Here is a 22,146-nt window from a genome sequence, read left to right on the forward strand (position 1 = left end):
ATAGGGAGATTTCCTGAGTGGAAACCAGCAGATCTGGATGTTCTCTGGAGCCCTCGTATTGGTCATAGTGTGGAGAAACCTTGTATGAGCTCCTTGCCATATCGGAACTTTGGTTGTTGCTGTTTCCCATCACATCATGTCCCCTGTGTGCATAACCATGGCATGTCTCTCATGGCAGGTCTCTAACACAGTGTCATCCTTACCCTGCAGTTCACCACGGGGCCTGGGTCTGTCTCTTCTGTTGGTTGAGAATGTGGATCAGATATCTCAGCTTCCCGGGTAGAGGGCTTTCCTATACCTTGCTCCCAGAACAGTTATTATTCTACCCTGTGGATCTTCCTTTAGTCACTCACACATATGAGGGTAGTTCAAAAAGTTTGTGGAAATATAGAATTGAAAGATTATGCAAATCTTTCCTTGAATTTTTGAAGTACTCTCATATAGTCAATGTGGTTTCCATCCAGGGATTTTAACCTTGAGCTGTTTTGTTTTCAGCTGGGCTTTCAATAGAAGCTAAATAGCAAAATATTGTTGGAAGACAACATGGTACCTGTTATTCTTCTACTACCCTAGATTATCTGAGTTTTATCCTTGTATGAAGTCAAATAATAATATCTTACCTGTTTTGATTACTTGCTGTGTGCCTGCGACTGTTCTAAGCACTCTACACAAATTATCTTATTTCATTCCTACAGCAGCTCTGTGAGGTAGGTACTATTATGCTCTTCATTTTATATGTGGGAAAATGGAGCCTTAAGGTACATAACTTGTGTAAGGACTCATAATAAGTAGTGGAGTCAGAACTAATCCCAGAAAGTCTGATTCTGGAGCTCATACTCTTAACCACTTCCTTATGTTACTGTCCTTGGCTCATTAGGAAGTTACGTAACTAAGGAGTAGCCTTGTTCTCCAAGACCAATTTCTAACTGGGTTCTCTTGTACTCATTAGTTGGGTATGAAGAGCTCCTTAACTCTGAATGACCCAAATCACTTTAACACAGATTTTCCTTTTTTCCTCATAATATCTTTGTATAGTCAATGTTGACTCAATTTCATAGTTGGATAAAGAGCAAGCCCAGGGAAGTAAATGCTCTTGGTCACACAGTGAACCAGTGATGCCACTGAGATTAGAACCAGGCTTTCTGCTTCCCAGTCCAGGACTTTGGCCACTAAACCCTGTTACATGAAACTCGTATAAAAGACACATGAGCCTTTGTGGACTTGAGTTTCTCCAGCCATCAAATAAGATGAAAGGCATCTCAGGAATGCTGCTTGTGTGTGAAGTTATCTGATCTTTAAGAAACAATTTCTCTAAGACTGACTGGGAAGGATTGCTAGGACTGTGGTAGAGGAAGTCCAGCGCTCCTTAGATTAGTGCTAGAAAGGAGGGACGGGAGTGGGTCTTTGCTGAGAGTATCCAATGGAGATATCTCCCAATAACATGGGTATTCCTTGTTTTCTCTCCTTGGGGAATATAATGATAGCATTTATTTGCAAGGCCTTTTGCCTCTTGAGAAGCCTCTTGACCTCTCCTGTGGAGTGGATGTCGATCTCCTGTCATTCTCTCTAAGCCCCAAGAGGATATGGCTGTCTGCCCCAATTAAGAGTGACTATTCTTATTAGCGCATCAGTGCATGAAGTGTAGGTGATTAACAGGAGCCACAGGAATCTTCCTATTATCTTCACGGGCTGCTCCTTGAAATCATCTTGCCTGAAATCACAGCTCAATTGGTTTGAGTTAGGAGAAATCATTTCCTCCTGTAATACTGTCCCCAGCAAACTGGGGGCCATAGCTTTGAAGTTTGACTGTACTTTAGAGTTTGCAGTGGAGTTTGAATGATGATGACAGTCATGTGCTAAAGAATAAGTCACTTGCCTGGTCAAGCTTAAAAGATGAAGAATAGGGAGGTCTTAAATTTAGGGAAAGAGACCGTTTTTATACCTTAAATGTTCAGGTGGGATTGGATTGGGAAGTCAAAATTTAGGAACTTCAGAATTCATCTAGTCCAAATCTTTCTCTTAATGGATGAGGAAATCAGGTACCTAGAAATGAGAATTAACTTGTCCACGGTAACTAGCTGGTTACTGACAGCACTGAGGTTATAATTCAGCCTTCTTTTATCTATGGTACTGTGTTTCATGGGCTAGCAGAGCAGAAAAAAAGAAAACGAAAGGAAAGAAAAAGACCCAGCAGTCTATAGGAAAATTTAAGATGTACTATGTCCAGTCAATGTTGAAAATCATATGCATTTTGAAACTAAAATTTCCCTATAATGAGTGATGTTCTTGTGTCCAAGGCATTGCCTTGATCAGATTCTATAACTAAGGTCATTAAATAAACTGTTGGACAAAAACCTAACCCATCTGCCATTTAAGGATCCAAGAGCCTCAGCAACTTGGATCCTTCTGTGTGTAGAAGTCCAGATATAAATATATTTTCATGCTTTAGCATTGCAAATTCCATAGATTGTAATCATTTGATGGCTACAAGCTAAATCTGTTAATAAGCTTCTAGGGGAAAAAAGCTAACACATTAAAGAAACATGACATTCAGTTCTGTTTTTGTTGAGATTCTATGATAGTTAAGGTCAAGATAAGACACTACATTTTATTGCTGTGATAGACGAGAAGGATTATAAATCTGTGAGCTGTCCTATAGCTGACTTCACGGACTTCAGTTCCCTGGAATTCAGAAGCACTTAGCAGGCAATTCTTAAGGGCCCAGAAGATATGGGAGAAAGGAGATAAGCTAGAGTAGAATAGAAAGCTGGGAGACTAATAAAAAACCTTACTTGCCAAAAGTGAGCCCACTCTTCTTTTCCCTTCTCTTCTTGTTGCCATTGTCACCATCATCTTCATATACACCTTGCATTTTGTACTTACACTCTTCACTTCCCTTGCTTATCTGACAGCTCCTTTAATCTCCTCCATAAGTTGTGAATTAGAGAGCTTTTTCTAGGACAGTGACATTCAGGACAGTGCCCAAGATTGCATGTTAAATCAACTGCAGAAAAAGATTAACAATAACCATCCTTCGCATGTATATAGCACTTAAAAGAGTCCCAAAGTTTATAGGACCAATCAACAACAAAGTCACTTAGAGTGAGAACAGAAAATAAAATCATGATTGTAAGGGTAAAACAAAAAATGTTTTTTCTATAGTCTCTTACTCAGCAACAGTCATCGACACAGAAGACCAACTTCTGTGTCCATATGTGTGGGAACTTCTCTCCACTGGTGAGCAGGGAACCGATTCTGCAACGGCCAGCAACTGGGTGTCCGCCAATTCACTCTGACACTGTCTACCTAGAGATAGCGTCAGATCCCACAGGTTGGGGGCTCAGTCCCCAAGATTGCCTCCCGCCTCCCACCCCCTTCAGATGCTAATTGCAAGTTCAGGCCTCTGGAACTTCTGACCAACCAGCTGTAATTCAGGGTTCCCACAACTCATTCTTTGGGTTCAGTTGATTTGCTGAGTGGTTCACAGAACTCAAACACTTAACTTACATTTACCCATTTATTTCAAAGGATATTTTAAGGGATACAAATAAATAGCCAGATGAAGGGATACATAGGAAAAGGTCTGGAAGGATCCCAAGTACAGGAGCTTCTGTCCCTGTGGAGTTGGGGTACCACCCTCCCGGCAAGCAGAAGTGAAAATTCACTTGTTTGCTATCTGGAAGCTCTCCACACCCAGGCCTTTTGGGTTTTTATGGAAGTTTCATTACATAGGCATGATTGATTAAATCATTGGCCACTGGTGATCAGTTTAACCTTCAGTCTCTCTCCCCTCCCTGGAGGTTGGAGGTTGGGACTGGAAGTCTTGCCTTGGTCTTTCTTGTGACCAGCTCCCATCCTGAAGCTACCTAAGGGCTGCCAGCCATCATTGGCCTACAGAAAGACTCTTACCACTCTGGAGATTCTAAGGACTTTAGGAGTTATATGTCATGGGACAGGGATGAAGACCAAATAGGTATTTTCATAATATCACGATGATTGCCTATAATTTTTCTGTCACTGAAGTACAGGAATCAAGCTTTTGATTTCCATCTTGCTAAAGCTACCACTGCAGACTTTTGTCTGCTTTTAAGTAGACAGCCCATACTCACTAAGAATATACTGTTTTTTTATGATTATTGCTGCATTTCATCAAATATTGACACCTGCTAGGTATACAGTTGATACTGCATTAAGTGTACTAAAGACAATAACTGTTCATTGCATCTCGACTTCACTTCTGTACTGGGTTGAGGATGTCCTGGGGGTGGAGGAGAGAGAGCTATGTCAATATGAATGGTAGATGGATTAAAGAAACATTGCTGTGGGAGGTAAGAGTATGAAGTTCTAAGACAGCTTCCTTTCCAGCCCTATTCTCACCAAATTGCCTATAATTGCACTCCCAAGAGCTTCAGCACTCTCCGTCTGCAGCTGAGAGCCACTCTGCAGTTAGATATTCCTTTCTAGCTTTGAAAACATCAAAGCAGCAATATGCAGCCTAATCTTGACAACTAAGAGCCCACACATGCTTTGGGGCTGCTAATAGAAATGGCTTTTGCACAGGAAGATTTGATCCATGTGGCAAAGTACTTTCAGGGGCTTATGTAAAACTAAACTGGATTTGTACAGAAATCATGCAGTATAATGATGCTTTAAAAAAAAAAAAATCTAGTAAATTCCAGAGAATGGCCAAATCTTGGAACTCAAAAAGGCTTCCTTTCCAATGTTTCACTTGTTTGTTCTGATTTCTGCCTTGCTGCCTTCAGTCTTTAAACCTCTGCTTTGATTTCCAAAGGCCTGTTTGTGGTCATGAGACTGAAGCAACTGCTTCAATGGGACCTAGGAAACCCAAAGAACAAGTATTCATAAAATCCCCTGCAAGGTTTTTTTTTTCTTTTTAAGTTCTCTTTACCAGAGTTCAGACAGAGCTTCTTAAGCCCCAGCACATATGATTCCTACATTTTAGGGTGCCAAGCAAAACTAGTTTTCTTGCCTAGAAGGCTGGAAGATGGGGTGACCAAGTGGGGTAGATCTAGCAGGGGCAGGAGCCCACATGGCTGTGCAGAGAGCTGATGGGGGGAGGGACAGTCCTGGCAGGTTCAGATTGCCCCTACTAGCCACCTTCAAGTAATTGTCCCCCTAACAGGATTCTTGTATAGAGTCCTATAAAAGTAGACTTTTCACCGGTGAAGGAAGGAGAGCCCAAAAAGGTCAAGGGGCATTTCAACTCACATGGCCATTTATGAGTAGAATTCAGAGCCATCCAGCCCCTTCTAACTCCTGGTGTGGTAGACAAGAAGGGCGGTTCTTTCATGTGTTTGGAGTTCTGTAAAGCAAGTAGGGTAGCTTGATTATGTGTTCAGGTGCAGAGGGCTCATAAAACATGCCACTCTGTCTTTTTACTGTGAATGGAAACATAATGTTTACATTAAAGAGGAGTAAAGCATAAATCAAAATGAAATGATTTAGTACTGAGTGTGCAAATCTAGAACTCTTATTTGACAACTTTCTTATACATTGAAACCATCATACTAGCTCAGACCAAAGATCCATTTGGCCCAGGGCTTTTCCTGTGATGCTGGAGGATGGAGAGGTGGGGTGGCGGGGGGCAGGGGGGAGGGAATGGTAGCAAAGCCCTTTTGATGCTGTGTATGCAAGAGGTGATTCCCTCAGTATCTTTATTTCTATTATTGATAAAATAATCCCAGCCTTTCTTGAACTACTACTTATTTTCTGTTTTAATTGCCTGTGGTACGGTGAGTTCTACATTCTGCATAAAACTATTCCAAGCACTGTGGGAAGTGCTGTCATATATGTTATCCATATATTTATTCCTCTTTGTGGCAGAGGAGATGCTATAGAGACATCACTAATTCACTTTTTCGGTGAATTTACAGAAATATAGAACAACTGTGATAAAGGGAGGACAGTAAGGAAATGCGAGGCTGGAGAGAGGCGGGATGCCCCTTTCAACACAGAAAAGGCAGGACCAGTAAACCTAAAGTCTGCATTTTCTACTTTTAGGGGAATCAGATAGAGGTTGGGTCAATTGCTGATCCTAGTAAATGTACTAAAATATAAAAATGAAACAGTATAAATATTAAGCATGAAAACCAGCCTACTTCTTTGCAATCATTTTGAGTTTATAAATGGTTGTTTGAACCTGAGGTATGTTCCACACGTCTGTCCTTGATAAAGGTGGCAGAATAGAGAGCCATAGTCTAGGTTCCTAAAATGCTCAATTCTGAGTGTCACCCCTCATTCATTGTCATCTTTTGTGACACTCAAGAAATGCAGGTCCTCTGTAAAGTCATGTCCCACCAGCTCTGTCCTCTTATTTAAATCTGAGTTCTTCCTTTCGAAGACAAGTTTAAAAATCTGATCCCTACCCTTGTCTAATCCCATAGATCAGGAACACTTGTTTGAGGACCTTTAAATTTTTAATATCATTTTAAAAGCTGGTTAAGGGACGTGTCTGGTATTTACAGATATGATGGGATTTGTAACATGTCCTCCTTAGGAAAACAGATTTCATAGGAACAGACACAATAGTGAGTTTGAAGTTTCCTATGTAACGTGTATATTTTAAAGGCGGAAGCTGAGTCTGTACTGTAGGAATGATACATATGAGAAAAGACTAGCTCAGTCTCTGCAGACATATTTATTCTGTATAAGATATCTGGGTTAATTTATGTAAGATAAGAAAGTAATGAAATTTAACAACTAATCTCTACACGTAATCTAGACTTACCATGTTTTACTTCTAGAACCTAAAACATTTACCTTTTCTGCCTCTTTTATAGATGCCTAGGAGAGAGAAATTTGCAAATGTCAGAGAGGATGGGAGGAGGAAGGGTTCTGTATAATTGACACTGGGTATACTTGGTAGGCAGAAAAAAGCATAACCTAAGGTTTGGTAAACTAGTAATGAGCTTTGCTGTAAATGATTAACCAAAGGCATCTCTCTCTGTCATTCTAGTAAAGGGAATAGAAACAAAAAAAAAATTGAGAAGCCCATGGAAATAACACTTTTGAGCGGAGCAGCCTTTTCTTCTCCTTTTTCACAGAGAGTTGAGCTTCCTGGCTCTGCCAAAGAGGATGTGGAAGGCAGGGGTGTGCTTGGCCTTAGTACTGTGCCCTGTAAATTGCACCTTTTTGTGTGTTTCGGGAATGGGAAGGGTAGGGGCTTATTGCTTAGGACCGATGCCTACTGCTTCTCAGCTTCCTGTGCAGAAAGAACAGTTGTCAGTTAGCTACTGCAAACCTGTATTGTGAGAAAGGGCCTAGGCCTGCCCTTTGGACACAGGAGGAAGTTAAGGGTGAACATAGAGGACAGAGGTTCTGACTAAGGAAGTTACCCATCTCCTCCTGCTTCACTTAACTTAAGGTTCTTATCACCCAGACATGTCAGGATGATCTAGGTGAGAGATCAGTTAAGAACATCTCTCTGGGGTTAGCATAATGGGCTGAGTGATTTGAGCTATACGGCAGTCACTTCTAGGAGGTGGCTTGAGTTGAGAATGTCAGGAGGAGCAGAAGGAGACTGAGATCTGAAACAGACATGTGGATAATGATTGGCCAAGATGCCTTTTCATATTAACGTGGATGCTCTGGCCTGAAATAAAAAGAAGGAACACAGAAGTGACACCAGGCTTAAGGAATAGCAAGGGCAGCAATTTTGTAAGTTACATCTCACAGAGAATGGGCAAGAGCAGTAGTTCAAAACATGTGGTTCTAAGGTCCCTAGGGGTTCAGGGAGATAGTAATGTAATATGAGCTGATTTCAATATTATGAAAAGCATAAATGAAGCATACATTTACTCTCCACAAGGCCTTGAAGGCTTATCAAAGCAGTGGGCATCAGTTTTGTAGTGTAATACCAGCTATCTCATGCTGATGAGAAGTTCTGCTTGACCGCTGACATTATCTTGGGGGTTTTGTATGTGATCAGTGGACTGTAGGATGTCACCAGGTGGTCACAGCTGACCTTAAGTCAGATTACCCCAAATACAGTTAATGTTAGGCTTGGGTACAGGGTGGCAGTGACAAATTAAGTAAACTACAGTCTGTGGTGATGTGATGTTTGAGGACGACTAGGGTTAGAGAAACTGTGTTGAGCTTTTCCAGTCTGAGCTCTGAAATTCTGTATTTCACATTTCACTCATTTTTAGTCCTTGGGAGAAGGGGAAAGCTGACTGACTATCAAATTACACTCAATTATCCACCTTTGAGACCATGCCCTGAAAACTTTGCATGTGGTTCCTCTTCAAGCCTGTTGGGGCTGCTTATGACTCTGTCCAGGAACAGGCTTCTTTGTCCTCTCCCCTTCTTTCCTAGTAAAGTATCGGAATGCTGGGAATTAGGGTCAGACTCTCTTGTTGGGCTCTTAAAGAAAGAGGTTAAATAGCAAAACAGAAGAAAGGAAGTAGCCACAGAACAGACCCAAGTGAGTGATGTCTTTAGAATAAGGCTGGAAAAGGCTCATCTTAAATTTAGTTGGCTGCCAGTGGTGTTCCAGGGGACTTGGACACTGAATATTGGTTGGTTCTGCTGTCTAGGCCATGGCTTCCAAGCCCCATGTCAACGTAGCCCTTGATCTCTGGGAGCTTCAGGGAAATCCAATATTTGCAGCAGCCAAAAAAAAAAAAAAAAAAAAATTTCTGAGTTCTTCTTAGTTTGATGGACCCATGGAACATTCAGTAATGGTTGGCAAAAAGTCCTGAAGCCTATCGACTATTTTTGTTACACTTGGGAGGGGAGAATTGGGGCTAAGTCCAGAATTGGTTTATTTGCTATCTGCCCTTTCAGTTGACTGATGGTTTCAGAACTGTGGTGACAGTTTCTATTTTCTGGAGTATTTCAGGAAGGGAATATGTCTTCACACTCTTCTTTGTGAGTACGTGCACATCTGAACAACCTTAGGTTTTTCCATCTCTTTCCTTTGCTGGCTTCATGGGTTTCTGTCCACATGCCCCTGGCACATCCTTGCCCGCCCCTTACCCGTCTTGTGTCTTTGCAGCATCTTCACACCCTTCACTCATTTCCTTTCTCCTTCCCAGAGCCAAGCTATGCGAATTGTCCGGACAGTGGGGCAGGCCTTTGAGGTCTGCCACAAGCTGAGCCTGCAGCACACGCAGCAGAATGCAGACGGCCAGGAAGACGGGGAGAGCGAGAGGAACAGCAACAGCTCCGGGGACCCAGGTAGGCACCGTCGCTGCTGTGGATGTGAATGGAGACAGGAAGCCACACAGTGTGGGTCGCTCCCCAAGCCCCAGGCAATTAATTCACTTAAAGTATTTTACCTTTTCTATTGCTCTCAAGATTTCAAATTTCCTTTAAGTGACACATGGTACTTTTATAACAGAAGATTAAAGATGTTTACCTTATGAGGAAGCATTGAAGCTGGATATTGGGGAACACTTTCTAAAGGTAGAGCTGTTTATGCTACCACATCTGACCCTAAAGGAAATGTCAGTAAAAGAGCACCCCATAAAGCAAATGTTAAAGAATATAAATTTACAATTACCTAAATATTTTAGTTTTTTACATTTCTAACGTCTTTTGTTCTGTAAGCCCTCAATGTGGACAGTATTTCGAGATCTCCAATTTTGAAGTCTCCTTAAAAGTCCAGAGGAAGACAAGGATGTCTTTTATCATCTCTGTTACTTACTTAGTAGTAAATGTAAAAAATTAAGTATGAGCAAGAAAAAGACAGTTAAAAATTCAATCTTGTTTATATTAATTTTTCATGTGGGAAACCCAAGAAAATAAACTGAAAACTATAAGAAATAATAATAGAACTTAGTTAAAAAGACAAGGTTCAGTATCACATATAGATATCTATGGCTTTCATATATTCCAACAACAACTGGCTATAAGTCATAGTGCAAGAAAAAATATCCATTAAAATAACCATATAAACAAGATAAAATACTTATGAATAATCATAATAAAAATGTGTATGTTTTATATGAAAAAAATCTTAAACAAATGGAAAGGCATATCAGGTTCTTGGATGGGAAACCTCAACATCATAAAAATGTTAATTCTCCCTGTGTTAATCTATAAATTTAACATAACAGTACAAATTTCTAACAGCAAAGAGAACACCTCAGTAAGCAACAGTATTCAAAACTTATGAGATACAGCTAAAGCAGTGATCAGAGGAAAATCCAAAGGTTCAATTATTTACATTAATAGTTGACAAATTATGAAAGTCATATGAATTAAACATCAAACTCAAAAAGTTGAAAAACAACAGATAGTATTGGAAAGTGGTTGAAAGCACAGACTTTTATATTCTACTTGCACGAGTCACTGGCTGTGTGATCTTGGGCAAGTTCCACAACCTCTCTGTGCCTTAGTTTCTCTACCTAACAGAATTATTATCATAATTAGTCCAGCTGGTACATTTAAAGAGCCAAGTCTAGTGCTTGGCACATAGTAAGCATCAAATGCATGTTAGCTGTTATTATTTTAAAGTAAATATGTAAAAATAAAAAGACAAGAATAGAAAAAATTCAGAAAGAGATGAGTGATGACAGAGGAGTAGCTTTACAGATATAAAAACATATTATAAAGCTGTAATAGGTAAAACTATACCAATACCTGAGTAAGTGCCTGAATGGATCACAATAGAGACTGAGAAATAGTTCCAGATGCATATATTAATTTAACATATGCTAAAGGTAGAATCTCTATGGAGAACAGTGTGGAAATCCTTATTACATTTGAAAATTCACATGCTTTTTGACCCCTTCATTACCTTTGAATTCCCTTCTAAGAATGTATTCTTAAGGTAGCCCCATGCATGTATGAAATGATACATATATCAGGTTATGTAAGCAAAGAATTTGTTATAAAACCAAATGATTGGAAATAGCAAAAAGGGGCTTTTTAAATAAATTATGGTAAAATTAATGGAATACTGCATAGTCATTGACTCAGTTCTCAGTGAACCAGTATAAAACTGTCTTCAAGATTGTTCATTTTTTAAAAATCAAGATTTATAACTTTAGATACAGTATGCTACCAATTATATTAAAATACGATAAATGTGTGCATATGTATGCATATACGAGGGTACTTCAAAAAGTTCATGGAAAATAGAATTAAAAGATAATACGGATCTTTCCGTGAACTTTTTGAAGTACCCTAGTATGTATACACACACACAAACGTTTATTCATAGAATATCTCCACAAGAATACACAAGAAACTGGTAACTGGTTCATTCAGGGAAAAGGAACTGGGTGCCTGCAGCGGCAGGAAGATTTACTTTTCACTATACTTTTATAATTTTATACTTTGGATATGCAATCATGCATTGCTTAATGTGGGAATACATTCTGAGAACCAATTTCAACATCGTGCAAACATCATTGAGTGTACTTATGCAAACTTGGATGGGATAGCCTACTACACACCTAGGCTATATGGTATAACGTGTTGCTCCTAGACTGCACACCTTATACAGCATGATACTATACTGAATACTGTAGGCAACTGTAATGCAATAGTATTTGTGTATCTAAACATACCTAAACACAGAAAAGATACAGTATTATAATCTTATTGGACTACTGTCATATATGCAATCTGTCATTTACTGAAACATTATGTGACACATGATTGTGTATTAGTCATAAATTTCAAAAACGTGATATTACTTTCATTCTAGTGCTCAGTTTCTACGTGACCATAGAGAATTACCTTCTCTCTTGATTTACTCATATTTATTAAATAGTGGCACTCTATTACTAATGCAAACATCTCAGTGATCTTGATTAATAAAATATTGTCACATAGGTAGAGCCTTGCCTTTTGCTGTGTGCCCTAGTTTATAGCAGGTCGTAGTACTAAAGTAACGTAAACTTAAAATTTTTCCATCTCTGTGATCTGGGGCTTAGAGATAAAACAGAGTTAGAGGTGGACCTTGGCAAATACTTTACATATCCTTGCTGGTCAATTAGTAGATAATAATGCTGATAGTTCCCTATAAACCTTGTATGGAGGTTATATGAGACCTATAGCTGGCTGCTTTACTGCTCACTTCTGAATTGGAGTATTTGCCATCAGAACTGCTAGCTGGAGAAGATTGATGCCTTGAGTAACTAACTCTTCTTTGGTATCCTCCTCCCTTGTTAGAGAGCCGTAGCCTAAGTCTCTAAGCTTTCAAACCTACAGTCACAATGGCAGCCAGTATATATTCATACAAAGAAATTCCGACCCAAAAGTAAAGGGCATTTTCTCTGGAGAAGCCACTTATTCCTGGAGTAGAAGGGGTTGGACACAGGGAGAGTGCCCAGAAGTTGAGTTTTTGAACACTATTATTAGCACAGAACTCTATCTGAGGAGCTTGATCTAATCCAAGTACCTAATCAGAACCAACCACTTGGCTGCCGGCCAGAGAGGTTAGGATTGTATAGTTTGGTTTTTTGGAGAGACGAACTGCCTGGATAGTGTTTCAAATAGACAACATGGGGGTGGAGGTCTTATTTCCTGCTTGCAGTGGGAGCTACCCTCTCCTTCCACTTTCAGCCCCTGCAGGGTCTGCTGTGTGGGGTGGGTTGATGTGATTTCCTGTGATACTGGGGAGGATTCTCTGTGGGGAGTCCTGGGGATTCGAGTAGTGATCACTTTCTATCCTTTTCAGTCTTATTTCTCCTACTCCTCCCCTTGTGCCCTGAGCTCCTTCCTGCGCTGAATGTATCAAGTACCTTCCAGCCATTGTTAATGCTGTTCTCTCTGCCAAGGGTGCCTGCATTCACCTCCACGCAGACATCCTATACATCCTTCCGTCTCAGCATCGTGTCTTCTGGGAAGCTTGACTTCCAGCTCTCAGTCTCCCATCCTTTTTCCTTCTCCTTCTAGAAAACTTAAATATGTTTTTTCTGGGTTCCTGTGTTCTCTTTACTCCTGCCTGATGCTGTTAACATTAACATTTAGCCCACTGTGTACCAGACATATGTATACAGTAGTCCCCCCTTATTGGTGGTTTCACTTTCCCTGGTTTCAGTTACCTACAGTCAACCTTGGTCTGAAGATATTATGTGGAAAATTCTGGAAATAAACGATTTATAGGTTTTGAATTGTGCACCGTTGTAGTGAAATCTTGAGCCATCCTGCTACTTACCACCCGGAATGTGAATCATCCTTTGTCCAGTGTATCCATGTTGTATGAGAATGTGCCACCCACCCGTTAGACACTTAGTAGCCATCTCAATGATCAGACTGTCGCGATATCACAGTGCTTGTGTTCAAGTAACACTTACTTTATTTAACATGGCACCCAAGTGCAAGAGTAGTGATGCTGGCATATTGTTGTAAGTGTTCTATTACTGGTTATTGTTAACCTCTTACTGTGCCCAATTTATAAATTAAACTTTATCATTGGTATGTATGTATAGGAAAAAACATACATAGCACTGTATATATTAGGGTTTGGCACTATCCCTCATTTCAGGCATTCACTGGGGGTCTTAGGACATATTCCCCACAGATAAGGGGGGGCCTACCATACTGTCCTCTATCTTGAGTGGAGTGTCGGCTCTGGGAGGGTAGGGACTTCCTAGCATGATATAATTGTTGAGTAAGTGTGGCCAAGGAGTGCATATGTTTTTGTCATTGTCAACAAGCATTTATTAAATGCTTACTCTGTGCCAAAATGAATGTGGAGACTGAGTAGAGATTCAACAGGAAGTGACTTTTAAACTCCCCCTTGGTGAGGAATGATGACACTGGGGAAAGGGGGAGTAGGTAGGATGGAGGGGATAAAGCATGGAGGGTGAGAGCTGAAGGCTGAGAAGAGCACTGATGTGAAGGCAGCGATGGGGACCACGGCTGCAGGTGGAGACCAACGTGGCTGCACACCTTTGGCTTTGACAGATGGTCAGCACGGAGAGAACGGGTCCACCAGCTATGTTTATCTCTCCTTTTTATTACTTAGCTCTTTGGATATAATTTTCTTATCACATTAGTATACGTGAGATCTCAGCTGCTTGGTCTCTTCCATATATCACTCTCCCTAAGAAGAATGTAATTGGTATTCTACATATAGAAATATCTGGGTCCTTTTTAGGAAAACCTGTCAGTTCCATTACAGCTTCTTCAAGGTTAAGATAGTCAGAGCACTGAGTGTCTCTCTGCCAGAAGGTCAAGCATGGGTTGGAATCTGTAATTAAAAATGAATTAATTGATGTAATTAATCTCTATAAATCATATTGGCATCCCAGCAGAGTAAGGGAAGCAGCAGGGGCTCCCCCTGCCTCGTGTAAATGAGGATGTGGCCTGTGGAGTGATGGAAATCATGTTAGGAATATACAGTCATCCCTCGGTGTCCATGGGGGATTGGTTCCTCCAGGACTCCCTGTGGATACCGAAATCTGCAGATGCTCAAGTCCCTAGTATAAAATGGCATAGTATTTGCATATAACTTACACACATCCTTCTGAATACTTCAAATCATCTCTGGATTGCTTGTAATTCCTAGTACAATGTAAATGCCATGAAAATAGTTGCTATACTGTATTGTTTAGGGAATAATGACAAGAAAAAAATGTCTGTACATGACAGTTTTGATCTGCAGTTGGTTGAATCCTTGGATGCTGAACCCATAGGTATGAAGGGCCAACTCTGTGTGTGTGTGAGAGAGAGAGAGAGAGAGAGAGAGAGAGAGCGTGAGTGTGTGTGTAGAGAGAGAGAGAGAGAGGGATGGATTTATTTTTAAAGAATTGGCTCATGCGGTGGCGGAAGCTTGGTAAATCCAAACTTTGCAGTATAGGCCGGCAGCCTGGAGACCCAGGCAGTGTTTGCAGTTTGAGTTTGAAGGCCACCTGCTGGCATAATTCCCTCTCTCCAGGTAAGTCAGTCTTTTTCTCTTAAGGCCTTCAACCGATGGGATGAGGCCCATCACGTTATGGAGGGTGATCTCCTTGACTCAGAACCTACTGATTTAAATGTTAATCTCATTTTAAAAATACCTTCACAGCAACATCTAGAATAATGTTTGACCAAGTATCTGGGTACAGTAGTGGCCTAGCCTAGCGGATACATGAAATTAACCATCACAGAAGTGCGAGGCAGTGTGTGAGGGAGAGAGTCCTGAGCAGCAGACTGGAGAAGCACCTGAGGGCCTGGGTTCAAGCACCAGAATGAGCAGGCTTAGACCCTGGCTTTATCATTTTTCAGCTGGCTAATCCTCAGCAAATCTCATGTTCTCTCGATCTTTACTTTCTTGTCTGTCCAGTATTGTGAGAGAATGCATGTGAATTAGCATAATGCCTAGCATATAATATGTACTCAGTAAGCATTAGCTATTTAGCTAGTTTTCCAGGGCTGACTCTAGAGTACATGATCTCATCTATACAGCGAGGGAAGTAGACAAGATCTCTGAAGTACTATGATTTTATGGCAGGTCCAAGTTAAATGATTAATCAGACGCCCTCTGAGTACAGTGTAGTGCTGTGACCTTGAAGCTAAACATGCTTTGAGTATTAGCATTTGGAATTAGCATTTGAATCTGGGATTGGAAATGTTTTCATGTCACAGAAGGCTGCTTGCTGCCCAAGTCCATAGTCACTTCCTTTTTACAGCCCCACTCGCTTTTTTACTGTCCATAAAATGCTAGAAACATGTTTCTTCTTTCCAGAAATGTTTCCCCCAGAAGCATTTATTGACTCTGCTAGGATTTTTCTCTGTAATGGGGCACCTTGAGGGTCCAGGATAGAGATTCTTGTAAAAACTGTCTACCAATAGTTTTTATAAGAATCTCGCTTCCGTGTTTAGGAGCTTTTTATTTAATGCAGTGTTTATCTTTCTGATGGAGCCGCCCTGTGCGATGGGATGGCAGGTCCTGTATTGTGCAGAGGAAATTTGTTTACTCTTGAGGAACTGGAAAGGGCGGAGGCTTTGCTGCTTTCTTTGATGTCTGGTCAGGGCTTTCCCTTCTGGGTAAAAGGTTTCCGCAGTGCTTTTCATGATGTTATTCACTTTCATTGTGTGTGCCTTCTCGCTCCGTCCCTCTCTGTGCCTGCCTTTCTTTCCTGCCTCATTCCTTCTACTGTTCCCTATGGTGGGGGAGACTTATCTTTTGTATCTTTTGGCAATAGCTGCCCTTGGCCAGTCTCTGGGGCTCAGAGCCAGGTGGCGCCGCTGCTGCTGTTCCACTTGTCCTGTTGTGCCATGTCTCTAGCTCCTCCTCTCTAGCAGAGGGTTTCCCAGGAGAGATTCCGTTTCCTTGGAGGCGTCCCTCCTCCTATGGCTACAGACAATCCAACTTGTGGAAGGGCTTGGAGCCCTTTGGAAGCATAGAGCTGCTTAAAAATAAAACTCTTCTTTTGTGTGTGGGGCAAGAGCACCTGAAATCTACTCTCTCAGCAAAAATTGTGAGAGTCTCCTCATGTTGTACCCTAGATGGCCAGACTTATTCATCATAAGTGCCCGCAACTTTGTATCCTTTGACATATATCTCATACATTTCCTCCCTTCCCCCCATCCCTGGTAAACACTGTTTTATTCTGCTTCTATGTATTCAATTTTTTAGATTCTACATATAAATGGGGGAAAAACTGGGTAACTGTGAGGGATGAATATGTTAAATTGCTCGACTGTGGTAACCATTTCACTCTATATATCAAACCATCATGTTGTACACCTTAAGTATGTAATATATACAATAAAAATTCAAAATAAAATGAAATACAACTCTTGCCATCTAGACAGTGAACAATTGAGGACTGTTTATTATGTAGCTGTTACATTGGGCGTGGACATCCTGCCTGCCCAGGAGAACAAGCACACCTCGGACTTCCTGTCATTTCTGCTGTCTCTCACGCCTGCTCTTCCATCTATTAGCTTCTCCGTTTCAGCTCTTTCCTTCATTCAGCAAGTGTTTATCAAGTCCCCTGGGTGCCAGGCTTGATTCGGGTACTGGGGATACCATGAACAAGACAGCAAAGAACTCACATTCAAAGTTGGGATGGGCATGCAAACAAGTAACAAATAAACAAGATGGTTTTAGAGAGCGTAAGTGCAAGTGATATGGGAGGAAGGGTCTGGGAGGTCTTATAGCTGGCCTCAGCCCACCCTGTGTTCTTACCAGGTTCTTGACTCCGCCACAGGAAAGAATCCAAGAGCAGAGTCACAGTAGAGAGTGAGAACAGGTTTAATGTAATAAATAAGGGATACAGACATCATAGAGAGCGGCATACCTCCAGAGACTGAGCAGAGCTCACCCCAAGTTTAACACCAACTGAGCAGAGCTCACCCCAAGTTTAACACCAACGTAAGAAAAACATACTTCAAGTTCAGTACAGAGTGCAGGCTGTCTCAAGAGAGTAAGCAGCCACCTGCTAAAAGCAACTTTGATACAAAATAAAGCACACACACCTCAGCTAGAGAAGGGTGGATTGGCCCCAAGAGAGTGAGCTACAACCCTGCCTTCTGATTTGGCTTGTATAGTTTCACTATTTATGCATATTCACTTAAAGGGGGTCGTTCTCAGCTATGAAACAGCCATGAACAGTCTTGCATATGCTCAGTTGGTCTCTTCTTGGAGCATGTTCATTGGTCAAATCCTATGACATGCACCAGACACATTCAAGAACATTCTATGCTCTCTAGCACCTCTAGTGGAAGGTCATTCAGAAGATAAACTCCACTTTATTGAACATGCCCAGCTACCAGAGTTATATAGTCCTTCTCTACTGAGCATGCCCAGCTGCTGGATTGTCATAAACTGCTCCTTGTGCTCTCATTTTCCCTGTGTTGGTGCCAAAAATAGGTCTAACTAGCAACAGTACCGTTCCTCTAGGGGAAGGCCTGGAGGAGGGGCCTGAAACCTTGGGGATTGGCTTGAAACTGGAGGCATGTCCTGTAACCTGAGCCCAGGGAAACTGAGTGAGCACCTCCTATTTCACAAGGAAGAAAATAAAGCCTGGTAGGTGGGAGATAGGTTTCCTGCTTCCACTCTTATTCCCACCTATCAGGAAGCAGCATGATATTGTGGGTAAAAGCACCAGCCCTGGAGCCAGACTGCTGGGCTTGGAGCACCAGCTCCAACCTTACCAGCTGTGTGCCTCAGTTTCTTTATCTGTCAAATGTAGATAATGATAGTGCCTGCCTCTTAGTGTGGTTATGATGATAAATGAGTTAATACATGTAAAACCCTTAAGCTGGTGCCCGAAGCACAGTAAGTGCTATTTAAATTTAAGCTATTATTGCAGTTTCAAGGGAAAAAGTGGCCATTTTAAGCACTTTTAGACTGAGCTCATAGCCACTTATTCTTTTGTCTTTACCAGTGCCTGGCAAAATCCCAATTCTGCATTAATCTAGCAATACCTATTCATTTTAGCCCTGTGATGCTGAATAGCATTGGAGAAAACCCCATCTTCAGATTGGTTACACATTTGTGATCCTCACACTTGGCCTGGGCTACTTCATTGTTCAGCAGGCCTTCTACTTGTCCCTAGCTTCTATCTCAGTGGATAGTGACCTTCTCCTATCCAAGATTAACCCTTTCACCTGCCTCTGCATTCCAGCCCCATCTCACCTCTTCTGGAATCTTGAATGGGCAGTTATCTCACCCTCCTGAATCTTCACCTGAATCTTTTACTATGCTGACTTTTTTCCTTACTGCTGATAGATAAGGTCAAGTATTTTCTATGTTAAAATAAAATCAAACCTTCCCTGTCCCTGCATCTCCTCTAGCCTATGACCTTATCTCTCTCCTTTCCTTCATAGCCAAGTATCTTGTAAGACTTGTCTGTACTCACTGTCTTCTTATTCTCTCCCCACTCTTGCCTTTAGCTCTTCAATCCCTAGTGACCCAGTGTCTGCTGCCCTGGCAGCCCTTCCTGAAAGTATCAGTCAGGGTCACTTAAGGTCCAGCCATTCTCTGTCGTGTCCACCCTGGGAATGAAACACTCACCTTCCTTAGCTTCCGGGCCACCGCCACCCCATACTCTCTCCCTTTTTGCTCTGCTGCTTTTCAGCATCCTTTGCAGACTCTTCTTTTACTTCCGCCTTAAGTGTTGGAATTTCTCCTGGACTTGCTCCCTGGTGTTTTTGTTCTGACTTCCCATGGTTTCCACTACATTTATCTCTAGGCTGGACCTTTTTCCTGAACTTTCCATTCATGTACTATATTAGTCCACTCAGGCTGCCAGAATAAAATACCATAGACTGGGTGGCTTAAACAAAAGACATCTATTTTTCACTATTCTGGAGGCTGAGAAGTCTAAGATCAAGGTGCCAGCCAATTTGTTTTCCTGGCTTGCAGACAGCTGCCTTCTCCCTGTGTCCTCATGTGGCAGAGACAGGGATGTCTTTCATGTGTCTTCTTATAAAGGCACTAAGTCCATCCTGAGGGCTGCACCTCATGACCTAATTACTGTTCAAAGGTCTCATCTCCAAATACTATTACATTTGGGGTTAGGGCTTCAACATAGGAATTTGTGGGTGACACATTCAGTCCATGGTATACACACAGCCTAGTGGGTATCTCCACTTGACTGTTACACAGACTTACAATTTCAACGGTTTAAAACTAAACTCATCCTTTTACCTACAATCTTCTTCCTCTTGAATTTCCCCTAACAGATGCCAGTCTCCACTCAGTCAACATTAGACATTTAAAAATTCATCCTACACATATTCCTGCCCCCCCCCACAATTGGTCAGCAAGTGCTGTGATTTCTACCCCCTGAAGACCTTTCAAATCTGTCCCCTCTTTTTTTATTGTCAATCCCTTAGCATAGCCTTTGTATTTTTCAGCTAGAGTATTGCTTTTCCTTGTCCCTTCTGGAGCTCTCTATCATGCCATCTCTAGAGTGAAATTTTAAAGAATGAAAATCTTTTGGTATTACCTGCTTTCAGTTCTTCAAAATAAAATCCTGACTCTTCCTGGTCAGGTCCCTCCCTACAGAACCACTTTCAGTGCCCCTGCGATGCCGTGGCCTTCCATGCGTGTGTGCCTCTGCACCTGTCTTGCCTTCTGCCGAGAATGCCTTCACCTGCCTTAGCTGGACATCCTTCTTCAGGTGTCATTTTCTCCTCTGTGCAGGCTTCTTTAACCCCTGCCTGACTTAGATGTTCCTCTTCTGTTGTCCCACACCTTGGATAGCTCCCTCATAGGTGTTGCTTACAACCTCATGCTGCAGCTATGGTTTAGGTCTGTTTCTTCCATCAGCCGAGAGAAGCAAAGAAAACACAGATTTTGTTTATCCACTTCATGCTTAGTGTCCAGTAGATCTGTCATATACAAAATGCTTAATTGCTTATTGAATGAATGAATGTAATAAGCATACATCTCATGGCTTCTAGTTACTGCTTAATTTATCAGATAGAAATAGTTTAAATAAGCAGTTCAGAAGGCAGCACTGCCTTCCACCCTCATCATGATCTAACTTCTCTTTGGTACAATTTGGAAGCCATGATGCCCCATCCCATATATTTCCTGGATTTGACAGAAGGTTTTTTCATGCCATTTCTTGTCCCTTGGGCTTCTGGATGCCAGTGAAGTTGCAGATACCAGATTTCTTCCCTTATCTGGTAGGACCTGAAGAAGGCCATTAGCTGTGGGTCCCTCTTCTAGATCCTGTCTTATGTGATATGTTAACAGACATATACAATGATTCTAGCCCTCCATCCAGTGTGTTCTTTCTGTCTACCCCAGGTCTACTCTTCCCAGTTCTAACAGACCTGTTACTACACTGATCTGTACCTATTAGCTTATTAAATCAACAAAACTCCAAATGTGATCATCTGAGCACCTAGTGTCTGGCAGCAAGCCTCTCAGAAAGCAGTCCCATGATCTGTGATGGAGTCACTTCAGCTTTAGTTTGGGAACTCCACTAGCTCAAACAGAATATCTGAACAGTTTTGTGTGTGTGTGTGTGTGTGTGTGGCTACTCCAGAAGCAGAACTAGAACCTGAGAGATTTTCTGATTCCACCCAGGCTGCTGGCAAGGGCATGTTCAAATCCTCTATATCTGGGGCTTTTAGTTATCATTATTACAATCTTCAGGGATGGCAGGGGGTGGTGGGTAGGCAGCCGCCTCCTATAGCCTGCTCCCGTTTTGCTACCTTGTCATGACACTATTTCATTTGTCTGTATTTATGGAACATTTTCTCTATGCCAGATCCCTAGGAAACAGACGAATGAGACACAGCCCTGGCCTGAAGTCTAGAGGGAAAATAGATGGCCAGGCATAACCAATGCCGAGTGCTGAGTGCCCTAACACACAGATGCACAGAGTACTGCAGGAGCCCAGCTCCTTCTGATGGAAATTTCACCGTTTTTTCCTATACAGGCATGGAAAAGCAGATGCCCAGTTCCCAGCACCATCTACCTACCGAAAAACAGCCACGGGTTATCTATTAGCCGTCTGTCTCTCAGACTAAAATGCCCAGTAATCAAGATGGTCCTTCTGAATGCAGGGGTGTGGTAGAAAGCAAGGCTCCCTGTACTCCCTGCCCACTGGCTTACAAAGGAGCAGAAGAGCTGCTCCACCAGGCTGTGTCCAGTACCATAGTTTCTGTTAATTGCCTTTGCAACCTTCCATGAGGCCATCTCCCCAGCTCTCAGAGTAGCCAGGAGGAAAACCAAGCATACTGTTTACTTTCTAAATACCAGGCTTATTTCCCCAGATGACTTGTGTGGGTTTGCATAGGAGGACTTCTTAGAACAATTTGTTCTACAAGGCAGGCACTCAGATGACTGAAGCCTGTTTCCTGGGGTAGCTTCAGGATTAGGGTATCAGCTCCCTGTCTTTCCTGCTTGCTTCAACCTGCTTCATTTTATAATTGGTACTTGGTCTCTGAAATCTTATTTGAAGACATTAGTGATGAACCTCATCCCAAATGTAGAGAAATAAAATATTTTCTATGTAATCCTCAGGAATTGCCAGGGTTCAAGAAACAGAAAGGAACAGGAAATGAAGAAAAATAGGAAATAGAGTATTAAGCAATATGCTGTGTATGTGATCGAAGGTGTGGTCTCTGTCTTCAGTGGAAAGGAATAAAAGTGAGGAGCAGAAAAACTAGGCGAGGAAGACGTGGAAAATCAGCCACCCCCATCTCTCTCCCCTAACCCCGCCACCTCTGAGCCTCTTCCCTGGCTTCTGCTCTTGCTGGGAGGATCAGAGTCAG

At 41.8% G+C, this 22,146-nt stretch overlaps 1 protein-coding gene across 2 annotated transcripts in view; it reads left to right on the top strand.

Annotated features, from left to right (window-relative positions):
- LOC134384812 (carboxyl-terminal PDZ ligand of neuronal nitric oxide synthase protein) overlaps positions 1-22,146 on the top strand; it is a 295,395-nt gene that overhangs the window by 246,108 nt on the left and 27,141 nt on the right. For both annotated transcript variants that reach the window (XM_063106589.1, XM_063106588.1), the window contains exon 6: positions 9,057-9,198. In XM_063106589.1, the coding sequence (XP_062962659.1) occupies positions 9,057-9,198 (142 nt within the window). The remainder of the gene's footprint in view (positions 1-9,056; positions 9,199-22,146) is intronic.

This window comes from Cynocephalus volans, chromosome 8 (assembly GCF_027409185.1).
Source record: "Cynocephalus volans isolate mCynVol1 chromosome 8, mCynVol1.pri, whole genome shotgun sequence".
NCBI classification, from domain to species: domain Eukaryota; kingdom Metazoa; phylum Chordata; class Mammalia; order Dermoptera; family Cynocephalidae; genus Cynocephalus; species Cynocephalus volans.